General features: G+C 47.8%; 1 protein-coding gene across 14 annotated transcripts in view; it reads left to right on the top strand.

Annotated features, from left to right (window-relative positions):
- The window catches only part of CDC42BPB (CDC42 binding protein kinase beta), a 127,619-nt gene that overhangs the window by 55,435 nt on the left and 55,412 nt on the right, over nucleotides 1-16,772 (top strand). For all 14 annotated transcript variants that reach the window (XR_010151285.1, XR_010151283.1, XR_010151282.1 and 11 more), the window contains exons 5-6: nucleotides 2,411-2,559; nucleotides 15,271-15,364. Coding sequence is in view for 6 of the 14 variants with exons in the window: in XM_024348940.3 (XP_024204708.1) it covers nucleotides 2,411-2,559; nucleotides 15,271-15,364 (243 nt within the window). In the remaining 8 variants the exon portion in view is untranslated. The remainder of the gene's footprint in view (nucleotides 1-2,410; nucleotides 2,560-15,270; nucleotides 15,365-16,772) is intronic.

Below are 16,772 nucleotides of genomic sequence, written 5' to 3'. Positions count from 1 at the left end.
CGGGGGTTCCTCTGACCACCCACAGAGCGGGTTCTGCTACAGTTTCTATTGGAGCTATCTCACAGAGTTTTATCAAAATTAAACCTGTTTGACTGCTAACTAAAACTTACTGGCTTAACTCAGCACCCCGCGTTCTGTGACAGGACAGACTAGGTCTGGTTCTCATTCTGGAGTGGGCCTCCGCCGTCTGCCTCACGAGCTCCCGCGTTCGCTTTCCTCAGAGACCATGTTCCAGGAGACCGTTGATCAGACCCAGTGCTGCTGTAGGAAGCTGCTCCTCTTAGAGTTCTCGGCAGTCGTGGACGCGGCTGGGGCTCAGCTAGTAAGGGCTTGACTCAACCCCACGGCCTTCTTTAGGGGCCTGAGGGCCTGGCCGTTCGTTCACCGCATCTCCCCTGGCCCCGTGTGTGTCCGTCAGCGGCCGGGGCCTCTCCCTCTGGAATGTCTGCAGTGTGCATCCACCGCCCCCTCTCCATTGCCCTCCACACGCAGTGGCACCTCGGTGCCTGGGCTTCTGAACGTAGCTGGGGAACATCACCCACTCACTGCTCTGAGTGTGGGGCTGCAGCCCCCACTGTGGCCGGCCTTCCCCTTTTGGCAGGCTCCAGGGTGCCGCTGCCACTTTCCTCCTAGCCGCTTTGCACGCACCCCTTCATCTGGAGCACGACCGCGGCTCCCCTCAGGCCTCTGCTTGGCAACCTCTGGCCTGGGCACCTCACCAGGCGGCCTGTGGTCAGCTGGCGCTCACCACTGCCTGCTCTCCATGCTGGCCACGGTCTCCCGCCCCCAGTGTGAGCTCTGCTGAGCCAGGGACCTTGCTGTCTCGTGCATGCCAGCACCCCTGTTGCCAGAGGGGCTGACAGGGCCACGGTGAGGGTGCACGAGCGAATGAACAAATTGAAAAACTCGGCAGGGAAGGACAGGCAGTGCCTGAGCCAGGGCGGGGAGGCTGAGGCTGCCCTTGGCGGTGGCAGGGAGGCTTGAGGAAGACTCCACAGGGTGGGACAGCTGTGGAGAGGCTTGGAAGGGATGAGAGTTTGCTGGTAAAGATTCTGTTGAGAGCAGGGACCTAAAATGAAGGCTTCTGTCATTTCCTCTGATTAGCTGGGCCGCTCCCTTCCTCAGACAAGCCCACCGGTGTGGTGCTTCCCTTCCTTTGGAGACACCGCAGTCTGGTTGAATGTGATGGGCGTGGAGTCTGACTGTTGGGCCCAGGTCTTTGCTCTGTCCTTGCTTGCTGGGAGACCCTGGGCCCATCCCCAAGCCTCCCGTGTCGATGGGGTCTTGGTGCCAGAGGCAGGGGCAGGTGGGAGCGTGAACAGGACAGCACTGGCCTGTGTCTCACAGCCTGGGCCCGAGCGTGGGCCTTCATGGTGACAGCAGCTGATATGATTAGGTTCTCCATAAATATTACAGGGTCCCTGCCCCGGCTGATAAACAGGGCGTTTACTCCCTGTGTGGGTTGGTTAAAAGCTAGCTGTCCAGACCACAGCATCCATCTCTTCACAGGAAATTTGCACCAAGGAAGGCGGCTCCTGTGAGGTTCAGGCCATGTGCTTCCCTAGCAGTCGCTGAGGCACAGCGGCCCCAGAGATGGAGGTGTTGGCTGCCACCCTGACTCTGGCTTGATGGTCTTGCCTGTCCTGGGCCTCTCTGACCTGTGAGATCTCCCCACTGGGGCCTCCACAGACTGTGGGCTTTGTGGCCTGAGCTTTCTGAGTGCTGCAAGAGACAGGCTGTCCTCAGGCAGAGCTCTACGCAGGCTCACCTCGGGGTCGCCCACTCCCAGCACACGGCTGGCCCGGTGGCGAGGGAACTCGCGGGGAAGTGACGGGCTCAGCCCTGTTAGCAGATGTTTTTTCTCCCATTACTCCAATTTCTACTTAAGTAGGAGCTTTTCTGAGGTTTCTGTTGGAGTGAACCTATAAGTAATTATCTTTCGGCTCTTTTATGATATAATCTTTCCAATAAGAACTGCTGATACCATGTGTGATGTTAGATACTTCGCCTCCCTTCTCTGGTCTGGTGTCGTCCTCACATAACATGAGGGCCTGGAGAATTATTTTTAAACCCATAGGATTGATGGGCTATTAACTGTGCTTCTGCTTTGGGTCACTAGCTTTTAGAGCGCCCTCTCCAACCTCAAGCCCTTTCATCATTCCTCCCATTGATTAAATACATCACTTACTGAAGTCCACTCTCTGCCATATGCACCCCTGAAGATGGCGGCGTCGTGGACGCATCGGGGCGCACGTTCCAGAAGGAGGGTCTTGGGTGACAGAAGAGCAGCTGAGATGCCACGAGCCAGACCTGGAGCCTGAGAACCTCGCCATGGAAGGCTGGCCTGTAACTGTCAGGTTTAGTGGTGACTAAATGTGGTATTCTCTCCCCTTCTCTTTCCAATTTGTAGTACTTAGTCATGGATTACTATGTGGGTGGTGATTTACTGACCCTGCTCAGCAAATTTGAAGACAAGCTTCCGGAAGATATGGCGAGGTTCTACATTGGTGAAATGGTGCTGGCCATTGACTCCATCCATCAGCTTCATTACGTGCACAGGTAACCGGCTTCTGATATATTTTATGGAAACCACGTTTAATTGTTAAAAGACTCCTTTCAGAGCTCCCAAGTCCAGGCCGTCCCAAGAAGCCATGTAGGTAGCGAGTCCCCACTTTGAGCTGCCGCAGCACAGACTGATTTGCCCACATCACCGTCTTCCAGCCCCAGCAGCCGGTGGATCCCAGCTCTCATTGTTGCAGTTGTCATGGTCTGCTGTCAGCCGAAGCCACTGTGTCTTTTGATATTTATTTGACATTGACTCAACTTCTCCCCGTCTGAGACCCCCTCGCTAAAATGCCTGTGCTCCCTGGGGCTCACGTGGGCCCCGGGGTCCTCTGTCTCTACCGCCCAAGACCCCCTCCCTAAAATGCCTGTGCTCCCTGGGGCTCACGTGGGGCTCACGTGGGGCTCAGGGTCCTCTGTCCTTACCACCCTGAAATGTCTCGTGTGGGGCCTGGGGCCCTCTGTCCCCACATTCTTTCTCAACTCTGGTCTTCTCTGTGCCGTGCTGACCCCTGAAGGGCCCCAGGACACTCACAAAGGAAATAGGGCTTGAGGAAGAGGCTTCCATCACTACGACTTGCAGGAGTTGAGCTGAGAGAGCGTGTGGGGCAGAGGCCTGAAGCAGCTCCCTCTCCTGCTCTCAGGGGCCCCCTCTGCCTTCTCGGCTGGGAGGGCAGCTCCCCAGTGACTCAGCCACTGAGTCCACATCTTCACATCCCTCTTGTCCTGAGACTCAAAGATTCAGTCCTGTGGTTTGTTTTGGTTTTCGTTGTTTTTAAAAACTAGTTTTACTTGTATTTTTATTACAAGATAATTTTATGGTAATAGGTTTAAAAAGTCAAACAGTTCTATAGGGCCTCCAACCAAAACCAAGCCCAGCCCTGGCCCCGCTGATTACACTTGGTCAGGTAACTATTGTAAACTTGTAAAATTATTTTTCCAGCATCTGCCTTCATGTGTCTTAAGTCACAGGTTTATATTGCTAATTTCTTTCTTTTCTTTTTTGGCTTTAGATCACATCTATGAAATTGAAATTTTAACTCTTTTACATAATTACCTCTTTCTCTCTGTCACCCATCTCTCTCACATATACTTCCAAACTCTCTTCCTTTCTCCCACATCATCCTTTTTATTTTTATTTTGATATATTTTTTAGGATGGAGTCTCGCTCTGCCACCCAGGCTGGAGTGCAGTGGCGTGATTTCACTCACTATAGCCTCTGCCTCCTGGGTTCAAGAGATTCTCCTGCCTCAGGCTCCTGAGTAGCCATTACGCCCAGCTAATTTTTTTGTATTTTTAGTAGAGATGGGATTTCGCCATGTTGGCCAGGCTGGTCTTGAACTCTTGACCTCAAGTGATCCGCCCGTCTCGGCCTCCCAAAGTGCTGGGATTACAGGCGTGAGCCACCGCGCCCGGCTCCACGTCATCCTGATTAGAATGGTTAAAATCCATCCTTTCAGCTATGGTGCAGTCAGCATTTGGTGTTGATAATACTATGACTGCGTAACTGTGACAGCAGCCTTGTAGTTGAGAACTACACTTATATAAACTTCTGCTCTCTCTGGAGTTGATAATTGCCTTGCTTTTTATTAGCTTTTCTTTGTAGCTGTCAGTAATTTGTCCCCAGATATTGTGGCCACGTTATGAAGCTCGTACCGGACACGCATCGGGTAGTCTCGATCTGGTTTTCCTTGGTGCTGTCCCTTCCATCGTTTCCCTCCTCTCTTCCACGTTGGTTCCTCATTTGTCCTGTGCTGCACTCATTCTGAGATGGCTTTTCAAGTGCAGAGATCCCCTCTCCCTTTCTGGGACTGGCTCCCTGCTTTTCCGAGCCGTTCATTTTTCTTTTTCTTGGCTTTTTAGTTTGGCTTGGTAGCGCGTGTCCTCCAGTGGTGGCTGGAACGGGGGGTATATGAGAGAGTTTTTTGAGATCAGTGCCTTTATTCCATGTGTGTCCGTGACTGGTGCTTTATCCAGTGTGGAGATTTTAGTTGGAAACCACTTTCCCCTTGGGACTTTGCAGGCATCACATGTGTCTGTGTCTTCCACCTTGAGGCTGCTCTCGAGAGGTGTGAGGCCATTGTGGTCTCCATGGCTTTGTGTTCTGAGCTGTAGGCCTGTGCTCGGGCCCCCTCCGTGGTGATCAGGAGGCTTTCCCAAGCAGACACAGCCCCTCCTGTGTGGGGAGCGAGGGCGCCGCTGAGTTATAGCTCTTCCGTCTTGCTGGAGTGCTGCTTCGTTGCTAGAGGAGGAAGTTGAGGCTAGAGAGGTGGGCGCCTTTCCTTAGCCTCATTGCTGATGGCTCGCACCTCCCAGCACACAGGGAGCTGTCCCGAAAGAACAGACACTCATTTAGTGCGATGAGGTTGTGGACATTGCTTTCTCTTTCTTTCTTTTTAAAAAATACATTTCTTAACATAGTTATGTTTGCTTTTATAAGTTAGTATAGGTTGTTTTTTTTTTTTGAGATGGAGTCTCACTCTTGTTGCCTAGGCTGGAGTACAATGGCGCGATCTCAGCTCACTATAATCTCCACCTCCCAGGTTCAAGCAATTCTCTTGCCTCAGCCTCCCGAGTAGCTAGGATTACAGGCATGCACCATCACACCCAACTAATTTTGTGTTTTTAGTAGAGATGGGGTTTCTCCATGTTGGTCAGGCTGGTCTAGAACTCCTGACCTCAGGTGATCCACCCACCTCAGCCTCCCAAAGTTCTGGAATTACAGGCATGAGCCACCTCCCCCGGCCCATAAGTTAGTATAGATTTTAACATTTAGATTTTATACTGTCTTCTTGGTAGAACTTAATTCACAATAGAGAAATAAATGTCTTTGTATTTATCACAGATCTCCAGGGAAATTAGTTTGACCACCTTTTTAATTGTTTTTCTCCCCCTAAATAGAAAGCGCTCTCCTCATTCTCTCTCTTTTCTTTTTTGAGACGGAGTCTTGCTCTGTCGCCCAGGCTGGAGTGCAGTGGCATCATCTCAGCTCACTGCAAGCTCCGCCTCCCGGGTTCACGCCATTCTCCTGCCTCAGCCTCCCGAGTAGCTGGGACTACAGGTGCCCACCACCACGCCCAGATAATTTTTTTGTATTTTTAGTAGAGACGGGGTTTCACCGTGTTAGCCAGAATGGTCTTGATCTCCTGACCTCGTGATCCGCCCGCCTCGGCCTCCCAAAGTGCTGGGATTACAGACGTGAGCCATCCTCATTCTCTTAATTGGCTGTGTAGAAGCTTTGCTCAGTCGTTTGATGTCCGGGCATAGTAGACATCAAAATATGTAATTTTAAAACTTTATTTTTCCCCCCAAATTAACTCATTATTCAGACTGAGTGCCCAGATGCAATCTAAAAATAGAACAGAGATTTTTCTAGGAGGCCTGTCTTACCCCAGTCTCAGGTGGGGGCATTGTGAACATTTGGTAGGGTCAGAAAGAAATGTCATTGGCGCCAGAGTGGTGCCGCTGGCCGATGTTACGGTGTGGCCGACTTTACGGCGTGGCCGACGTTACAGCATGGTTTGGAGCCCGTGCCACTGTGCTGCCGCTTGGGCCCCTTCCTGGGGTTAGTCAGGTGCTGTGGGGATCCCACCCCGCAGGCGGGTGTCTGCAGGTTTCACAGCTGCTGCCTGGCTTCCGCAGCTGGACCCCAAAAGCCTTCTGGATGAGGAAATCAGTGGGAGACCAGGACCCTGTGGGTGCCCCTCACAGGTGGGTACAGCTCCTTCCTGAGAGGTCAGCCCCTGATGATATCCGGAAAGGCAGAGATCATGAATGACACAAAGGGTTTCAGAGAGAGAACATCGGCCACAGTGGCTCACGCCTGTAATCCCAGCACTTTGGGAGGCCGAGGCAGGTGGATCACCTGAGGTCAGGAGTTTGAGACCTGCCTGGCCAACATGGTAAAACCCCGTCTCTACTAAAAATACAAAAAATTAGCCAGGCTTAGTGATGAGCACCTGTACTCCCAGCTGCTCGGGAGGCTGGGGCAGGAGGACCGCTTGAACCCGTGAAGTGGAGGTTGCAGTGAGCCGAGATCGCGCCATTGCACTCCAGCCTGGAGAACAAGAGCGAAACTCTGTCTCAAAAAAAAAAAAAAGAGAGAGAGAGAACATCACATCCCTAAAGAGAGAGCAGAGAGTATAGTGTATGAACAGAATAAGAACAGAGTACAAATTTTAAGAAAAAGAATATGTAGAAAACAAAAAGTCTTGGAAAATAAAAGCTAAAGTAGAAAGTTGAGTAGAAGAGGCAGAAGATGAAGTAGAGGAAATCTGACAAAAAGAAAAAAAAGAAAAGAAAACCTCGGAGAGAAGATCTGGCGGTCAGAGTGGCTCTGGAGCCACACCCCAGGTGGTGGACTGTGCTCTGGAGGCTGAGGCACACCTGCTGTGGGAATCAGACCTCTGCTGGTTTTGCAGCAGGAAGCTCCACAAGGGGAACGGATGGAAGTGGGAGTTGACATCACTCAGAAATGGTACGGTGAGGGACAGAAGCAGCCTCCCTTTTCAGTGTCAGAGGAAGAGCTGGAAGGGAGACATAAAGCCTGCAATTCACCATGGCTCTTTCACCCCCACCTGCTGGATGCCACTGATTTTAGCCAGAATCTCAGCAGCTGGGAGAAAAGGCACTTGGGGGAGCCTAGAGCTGCTTCTCAGCGCTGTGCCTGACTCTCCCCTGAAGATGCCGCTGCTCCCCGCTGTGCCATTAGAGGAGAATGGACATAGGCAGTCCCAGCACAGTGGCCCATGGGGACCGTCAGCTCTCTCAGTTGGCCTGGGCATCTGCCCATCTAAAGGCCTCGGCGGTTGGGAGCCATAAGTCAGCCCTTGCCCTGAACCTCCAGTGCTCTTCTGTCAGGAGAGCTTTCCTCACACAAACAGCAAGTTCACTTAAAAAAAAAAAAAATCAACCACCACCACATGTTTTAAATACAGAATTATACTGCGCAGATGACCCCCAGTGCGTGCAAATGGCCCCTGGAAGGTATACAAGGAAGATGGCCTTCCGGAGACCCCTCCTCGGCCTGTCTTCTCAGAGTGTACTGGTGTTGGTGGTCCTGGGGTGGCCCCTGGAAAAACATCCCTGTTTTGTAGGGAATTCCTGGCAACCAGGTCCTGTTTAGCCTGGACTCTGGTCGTTGCATTCCTGCTAACTCGGTCCATAGAACACCTGTTGTGGCGTGTCTCCGCGCCTCCTTACTCTCTTCTGTGTCTTCCTAGCCTGTCTCAGGCCACTTGGGACATTTTTCGTGTGTATGTGAAATTATGGTTATTTGCCTTAAACATTTTCCTATATAATCATTTCTCCATTTCTCTGAATTGTCCTGCCTTCCATTCCCAAACCAAAAAAGTTCAGCCTAAATGATGAGATTTTTGGGGAGAAGAACCAGTTTGTTCCAGTCTAAATAAAGTGGTCTCATTATCCTTGTCTTTAATGCATTTCTTCCCGGCAGCCAGGTACAGAGCTTGTTACGCAACCTCCTTGAGCTTCTCTTCATACATTTGTCCTGTATGCATTGCTTCAAGTCTTCCTTGTCATAAAACTGGTCATCTTTTATTTACATGGGTGACTCACAGAAGGGAGTGGAGGCCGGAAGCCATGGTGAAAAGTTTGTGAGGTCGAGTGAGCGCCTCTGAGTGCCCTGGTCATGGGGAGGGGAGGGGAGGGGCTGGGTCTGCTTCTGCTTCCAGGAGTGTTGGTCTTCATTTCCCCTCCCTCCCTCCCTCTTTCCCTCCATCCTTCCATCCTCTCATCCTTCCAACTCTCCCTCTCTCTTTCTGCTTTTCACTCTTTTTTCATGAGAAAAGAATGCAGAAAAACTGGTGGACATGGGAGAGTCTGTTAGACGTCCCCAAAAGTGCTGTTAATAGACGTGCTCTTGGCCAGAAGCCTCGCATCCCATGTGGAGCGGCTCATTGAGAACCCACCTGCGGCATGCCCTCTGCACGCAGCCTTCAGAGTTGCAGATACCTGCCTTTCTTCCCAACACTGGTGGAGTCTGTTGGGAAGTGAACGTAGTATATATAACGTATGAAGAAGAATTTGTTCCTCTGAAGCAAATTTAATTGAGATGTATTTAAATATGTATAGTAGACACTTCCAAGAAAAGAGGATTTTTATTAGTGAAAATAATATATTCAGCAGATGGGCCAGGTGCAGTGGCTCATGCCTGTAATCCCAACACTTTGGGAGGCCGAGGTGTGTGGATTGCTTGAGCTCACAAGTTCAAGACCAGCCTGGCCAACATGGCAAAACCCTGTCTCTACTAAAAATACAAAAAACTAGCTGGGCGTGGTAGTGCACGCCTGTAATCCCGGCTACTTGGGAGGCTGAGGTATGAGAATCGCTTGAACCCAGGGAGTCAAGAGGTTGCAGTGAGCTGAGATTGTGTCACTGCACTCCAGCCTGGGTGACAGAGTGAGACTCTGTCTCAAAAATAAATAAATTAATTAATTAAATATATTTTTTAATATATATTTTTTGAATATATATATTTTTAATATATATTTTTGAATATATATATTTTTGAATATATATATATTCAGCAGATGTTTTCCTTTTGATTTTTTTCTTTCAGACTTAAAGATTTTGTGTCAAAGCTGCTAAAGTAATGTGAGACAAAAATTGTTTTTGAATTCTGATGTGCTGAAACAGTTGGTGAGGCGGTGAGTGGATTCTTAGGTTATTGCAGCGTGTGACCTGAGCACAGGTGCTGGCATTCGTGATGTCACTGTGCTGTCAGCGCAGGCTGGGAGGCGGCAGCAGTCACTGCTCCTCAGCTGCCTCTTCCGTAACGAGAGGAGCACCGTCTCTACCCCACCACACTGGCTGGCCTGAGGGTCAATTGTGACAATTTATGCATGGCAGGTACTGTGTCTGCCATTTATAACTGGCGGCTGTTTTATTTCTGGGTCCCAGCAAAAACATCCTTTAAATCACTGTTATCTGTAGTTGGGATAGGAGGGCTTTTTGTAACTTTAAAGTCCATTTCAGTTGACTTCTTTATGTAAATCTTACTGAGGTATGTCACAGGTATTCAGTAAAGCTCCCAAACCGAGGGGTGCAACTCAGTGGATTGTTCGAAACTGCACGCTCACAGCAGCACCCAGATAAACCCCCTTGGGGCTCCCCCATCACTCCCTCCCCAGGGGTCACCACCCCTCATCCCCCCCACAGTGCTATGCAGAACTTTCCACAGTGACAGAATGTTCTAGATGTGCACTCCTCAATACGGTAGCCCCAGCCACATGTGGCTCATGAGCACTCAAAACGTGGCTGGTGCAACAAAAGAACCGAATTCTTCATTTTATGTAATTTACATTAATTTGAGTTTGAATAGCCCTCTGTGGCTAGGGGCTACCATGTTAGACAGTGAGGCTCTGAAAGCGTAAATCAGCTTTGCCTGTTTTAAAATACTATATATATGGAATCATATTACATGTGCATTCTTTCAAAAGTTTTCTTTTTAAATAATGTTTCAAATAATTTCAAACTTAAAAAATTTCAGTCTTATACAAGGGTTGCAAGAACGGTACAAAAAGCACCCGTATACCTTTAATCAGATTCACGTATTGTTAATATTTTGGCTCCTATTATATACATCCCCCTCCCTCTCCACATGTGTACACACACGCACAGATTTTTCCTCACCCATCTAAGAATAAGCTGCATGTACCAAGAGCATTTACCCCTAAATTCTTACTTACACTACTCATGCTTAATCATACCCTCTTTATTCAGATTTTAGCAGTTGACCCAGGAGCGTCTCTTACAGTATTTTCTTCCCTCCAGTACAGAATCCAGTCCAGGATCACATGTTGCATTTATTGTCATGTCTTCTTTAATCTCTTTTAATCTAGAATAGTTCCTCATCCTTCCTTTGTTGTGACATTGGCATGTTGGAAGAACATTGATGTGTTTGGCGAATACAGTGTCCCTTGCTTTTTCAGTAGAAGACTTCTTTGGTTTGGTCTGATGTTTCCTTCTGATAGATTGAGATGATGTGTTCCTTCCTCTTGGAATGTGTGTGTATAGCTATATTGTGTCCTTCTCAGGGTGTCATATCCACAGGCGTACAATATCCATCAGCCCCTTGGTGGTGATAAACCCATCACGCAGTTAAGATTTTGTTAGATTTTTCTGCTATATAGTTTTTTCCCTGTGGGGAGATACTTTTAAGACCATGCAAATATCCTCTTCCTCTTTAAAATTTCCTCCGGAGATTTAGTACCCATTAACGAATTTTGCCTGGACCAGTCTTTGCATGGTTGCAGATTGACTCACCAACTCCAGACCCCCCACGCTGACCAGTCGTCATCCGGCTTTCTCCTCTAAGGAAGCAACTCCTTTCTCCCTGTGTATTGGTCTGCTTGTGATCGGTGTGGCTACATGGATCCTTCTTTCTCCCAGTGGTTTTTAATTCACTATCTTAGTTATTTTTGTGCTGAAATTGGCCCATATTTGGCATTCTAGCTGACTCCTGTGTTTGCGCTGTGCCTCTTCACTTTTTGAGGATGCCCTTAGTTTCTGGCTCATCCTATACCTTCTCTGTCCCCACTCCGTTGTTTCTCAGAAGAGCTCAAGTCCCTTTAGTGGGGAGCGGCTTTGAAGACCAAGTTCTGGGTGCTGGGCGTGCGCATTACTATGGGGTTGCCTGCTTCTAGGCCCCTCAGTGCACAGAGGTAGTAACAGAGGTATAGACACACTCATGGACACACACGCCTACCTGTGCATACTCAGGAATCATGAGTTAACTTCCTGACTTCCTCCCTTTCCAGACTTTTGTCTTCCTCCTACTGAAACTGTGACTCCCAGCACCGTTAGTACGTGCACTCACTCAGTCCTGAGATGTGTCTAAAAAAGCTTTAGAATTGCTCTGCCCAGGACACCACAGAAGCAAACCTGCCGGAAAGCGTTCCGGGTTTGTTTGCGGTTCTCCCCCATCTCATTGGGACTGCACCCCTCACCTGCAGTAATTCAAGTTCTGTGTTCATAAGTCACTTGGATTTGTTTTGTTTTGTTTTGTTTTGTTTTAACCCCATCTCCCCCTTCAGTGTTGTTACTTATTTGAAATACAGTTGGATTCATTGGTTTGAATCAGTTTTCCATTTTAGACTTCCCTTCCGCCTTTGTTGATTGAGTTTTATTCTTTGAGTACGTAGGACGTTAGCGTGCTTCCAAAACACCAAAACTGCATGAAGTTGTACTCAGAAGCGTCGCCCCTTCTTTATCCTGCCCACCTCCGCTGGCAACCCAGGATCCGTAGCCAGTCTGCTGTCTCCTGCTATCGTCCATGCACGCATTTTCTTGTTTATCCTTTGTTAAGCAAAAGGTGATACCTTTAAAAACTTTAGTGATGTATCCTGTAAATTATTCCATATCAATTCATGGAGCTCTTCATTCTTTTTTTTTCTTTTTTCTTTTGAAACAGAGTTTCGCTTTTGTTGCCCAGGCTGGCGCGCAGTGGTGCGATCTCGGCTCACTGCAACCTCTGCCTCCTGGGTTCAAGTGATTCTCCTGCCTCAGCCTCCTGAGTAGCCGCCCGCCACCATGCCCAGCTAATTTTGTATTTTTAATAAAGACAGGGTACTCCATGTTGGTGAGGCTGGTCTCAAACTCCCAACCTCAGGCGATCCTTCCGCCTCAGCCTCCCAAAGTGCTGGGATTACAGGCGTGAGCCATCGCACCCGGCCTGCTCTTCATTCTTTTTTATGTTTGCATGATACTGCGAACTACCATAGGTAACTACCATAGTTTATTCAAGTAGTCTCCTAAGAGTGGACATTTAGATAGTTTCCAATATTTTGCAATTATAAATGTAGAAATAAATACCCTTGTGCAAGGTGGTTTTTGTTTTGGTGGTGTGCCTTCAGGGTAAATCTCTACAAGTGGGGTTGCTGGATCAAGAGAGAAATAAAATACATACGTAGGTTTATTTGATGTTGTAAGTTTCCCTCCATAGACATTACCAATTTGTATTCCCACCAGCAGTGGATGAAAGTGCCTGTTTCCTTGCAGCTTTGCCAACCGTGCATTTTCAGACTTTTGTATTTTTGCCCTCTGATGGGTGAGAGGTGGTACACAATTGTAGTTTTCTTTTTCACCTTTCTCGTGATGTTGACCATCATGTTTGTATTTTTGTGTGTGCGTATGTGAGTTTTTTCATGGGTTTTACCCTTTTATTATGGATTTCTGGCTTTTCCCCCCCAATTCTTAAAGAAGTATTTGCCTTTTATCTGTAATATATATTACAAATATTTTTCCCCAATTTGCCATTTGTTTTTTGATGTGGTTCATTGTGGTTTTTTGCCACACAGATTTTTAAACATTTTTGTACATAATCGAATGAGAAATCCTTACTCCCAGAAAAAGAAAACCCACGTGTTGGTTTGTTTTTTTTTTTTTTTTTTTTTTTTTGGAAGGGGGGGTTGTTTTGTTTTGTTTTTTAGTATTTTTACTTTTTCATTCATATAGGTTCATCTGTTCCATGTGGATCTTGGGTCCATTTCAGGTTTATTCTTATATACGGCACAAGGAAGAGTTCTAATTTTATCTTTAAATGGCTCTCCAGTTGTCACAACACCAATTTATTTAAGTCTATCTTTGCCCCAGTGATTTGTATTATCTTTGTCCTGTACTTGATTTCTTTATGTAGTTGGTTTGTTTCTAGACATTCTACTCTATTCCATTTTCTCTCTGCCTCTGCACACACTAGCACCACACTGCTTTAATTAGGGAGGCTGTGTAGTGTGTTTTGAAATCATCTGGGCCTGATCCCCATCACAGCTCACTCTTCAGGGTTTTTCTGGCTTTTCTTTTCATATGAACATCAATATCAACTTGGCTGGCTTCAAAAAAGAGGACATTGATATTTTCTTTTTTTTAATCTTATGGGCCCTCTCATTCTAGATTCAGGTTTTTTTTTTTTTTTAATTTCTGGAAAGTTCTGTTGGATTGTAGTCAAATGTTAGTCATGTTTTGTTTTGATTTCTTTCAGGGACTCCAGTTATGCATCTGTTGGGCCTTCTTTGCCTGTCTCCCACTTTAGCTTCTGGCTGCTTCCTATCTGACTGCTTTTCCTTGTTTCTTTACCTCATTTTATTCTTCTAGATCTTTTCTTCCCTTTCCTCAATTTTTCATTAGATTTTTGTTTCAATTTGTTCTTGTTTGGTCCTCTTATAATTTCATTTCTGATAAGATTTTATCTGTTTCTTCTATTTCTTCCCTGAGTTAAATCAGCTCTTCTTTTCTGCATGCTTTTGTCTAGTGCGTGCGTGTGTGTTTGTGTGTGTATGTGTGTTTTTGTGTTTTGAGACAGGGTCTTGCTCTGTCGCGCAGGCTGGAGTGCAGTGGCACAATCACAGCTCACTACAGCCTCTGCCTCCCAAGGTTCAAGCAATTCTCTTGCCTCAGCCTCCCAAAGTGCTGGGATTATAGTTTGTGAGCCACTGCACCTGGCCATGTGTGTGTGTGTGTGTGTGGGTGTGGGTGTGGGTGTGGGTGTGATTGTGGGATTTTGTTTTGTTTTCTTTTTCGTATTCCTGAATGTTTATTTGAGGATATTTTATTTCAGTTTGGAGTGTTACATGCTAGAGTTTCTTTTGCCTTGTGTTTTTGTTTCTGGTTTTGTGTTTTGTTTCTGGTTTTGAGGTAGGAATTATCATCTGCCCATGTTTGTGTGAGATTGATTCATGTGGCTGGGGGAGTTGGTACCCGTCTGTTTTCACTGGGGTGTGGTGTCTATCACATGAGTATAGCCCAGCTTACTCACCCATTCTCTTGGAGGCAGAGATTTAGATTGTTTCTGCCTTTTGGCTGTTAGAAGTGGTGCCGCTGGGAACATGCTTGTACTTGTCTTTTGCTGAATGTCTGTCTTTGTTTTTAAAGTTTGTTTGCATTCATACTGTTGAGTCACGTAAGCTTATTGTGCCAGAAAAAAGCATTCATGCTCTGAGGTGCCCTGCACCCGCACATGTGTTTGAGAGCGCACAGAGAGTAGTTTAGAAACAGGCATTAGTGGGACAGACCTGTGTTTATGTTCCTGCTCCAGCACGTGCTGCTCTGTAACTGTGGGCAGTTGGCTCAGCTTCCATGTCTTCATCTATAAAGTGCGGTTTTGGGGGTATGGGGCGGTTTCCAGCAGTCTTCCTCCAGATCGCCACCTGCCTCCTGGACCTCGTCTGGCCACTGCCGTCTCTCTGTGTGGCAGCCCCCAGCCAGCTTCCTCCACACGTGTCCCTCTGTCCCTTTGTCCCATTCCTGTTTTCCGTGGTACTCAGCACAGAGCTTGCACCGTGTGAGCCTGCCTGAGACAGCAGTGCCTGTTTGTGTTTGCAAGACCTCAGCTCGTGTGCAGGCTTCATGAAGGCAGGGGCAGCGTTGTCACGTGCATAGGTGGGTGGGCTGGAGAGCAGTGCCTGGCACCAAGGAGATGCTCAGGAGGGGCTCGTTAGCTGGGTGGGCAGACGAGTAGGAATCGTCACAGGGCCTCGCCAGGGTAACTGGGGACTAAACGAGGGGCAGTGATATGACTTCGGCTGCCACCATGCCAGCTGAATGTCACACAGAGGCATTTGTACTGGATGGTGACAGCTGTTCACAAGAGGATATTAGCATTTATTCATCTGATCACCACTAGTTAAGGGCTTTGATCTACCTAATATGTTGCATGGAGATGGTTAATTTGTGTGTTTATTTTACTAACAGAGACATTAAACCTGACAATGTCCTTTTGGACGTGAATGGTCATATCCGCCTGGCTGACTTTGGATCATGTTTGAAGATGAATGATGATGGCACTGTAGGTATTTTTGTTGGAGATTTTCCATTTGGTTTTGGGTTTGGCATATAGTCAGAAGGGAAGTTTTCAATTTGAGGTACAATTAAGAAACCAAGTATATTAATTCAGAAAATCCATTTTGGAGATAGTTGAAATTTTCTGTTTGGGGAGTTTTGTTTCCCAAATAAAAATTAAGTTGGAAAACATCTTTATTGCTTTTTATGTTTACAAAAGTAATATGTGTGCCTTCCAGAATGGGAGTTGTCAGGTTTCCTCAATCCCAAGGTGGCTAAAAGCATGCCAGCCCTGTAGCAGATCGAGGGCGCTCCCTGCTTCTTCCTTAAAGGGCCCTGTCCAGGCTGGTCGGGTGGGCAGGCATTAACCATGTAAGTGTACTTTCTCACTTGTGTTGGGGCAGGTAACTTCCTGCTAGGGGTTTCCTCTCTATGGGTGTTGTAGACCTAGAAATAGAGTCCTAGGTGCTCAGTGTTACGGGGCCAGCTGACACTCCCGCCAGCAGGGAAAGAACAGGAGGTTGCCCCCGGATCGGCTATCACCAGGAGACCCAGGCTCAGGCCACAGGCCCTGTGGTCTCCACCCCGCAGTCAGACCAGCGTCATGGCTGAGTAGCCTGATGGGGGCAGTCCCAGCTCTGCTCACACCCTGTTGGCAGCTGCTTGCAGCAAACTGCTTTCACTGCGTCTGTGGCCACTGTTGCAGTTTTGTTCTTACATGTTTGGAGTCTTTTCTTTTTTGAAACCTACACTTATCATAAGGTCTAACATCAAATAGTTTTCCGAGAGAGCAATCCCTTTCTTGCCTACTGGCGGATTTTCAAGCAGTAGTGGAAGCACCCATGTGACTGGCTTCAGTTGACAGCGTTTTATAAGAAATAAAGCAGTTTGCTCATTTTCATTCCACAAAGCCAGTCTCTTGTTTTTAATAGTCTTGACCACATATTGATTAATTGGTAGGTGGGTGCTGTCCTCCACTCCAGTCTTCCAGTGACTAGAACAGGTCTGAACCAGAACATGGGTTACCCTCCACACCTCCACACCACCCTGTCACAGTATAACCAGAGCATGGGTTACCCTCCTCACCTCCACACCACCCTGTCACAGTATAACCAGAGCATGGGTTACCCTCCTGACCTCCACACCACCCTGTCACGGTATAACCAGAGCATGGGTTACCCTCCACGCCTCCACACCACCCTGTCACGGTATAACCAGAACATGGGTTACCCTCCTCACCTCCACACCAGCCTGTCACGGCATAACCAGAGCATGGGTTACCCTCCTGACCTCCACACCACCCTGTCACGGTATATCCAGAGCATGGGTTACCCTCCTCACCTCCACTGCACCCCGTCACAGTATAACCAGAGCATGGGTTACCCTCCTCACCTCCACACCACCCTGTCACGGTA

Source organism: Pan troglodytes, chromosome 15, assembly GCF_028858775.2.
Source record: "Pan troglodytes isolate AG18354 chromosome 15, NHGRI_mPanTro3-v2.0_pri, whole genome shotgun sequence".
In the NCBI taxonomy this organism is placed as follows: Eukaryota; Metazoa; Chordata; class Mammalia; order Primates; family Hominidae; genus Pan; species Pan troglodytes.
This window is presented reverse-complemented; position numbering and strand designations above follow the sequence as displayed.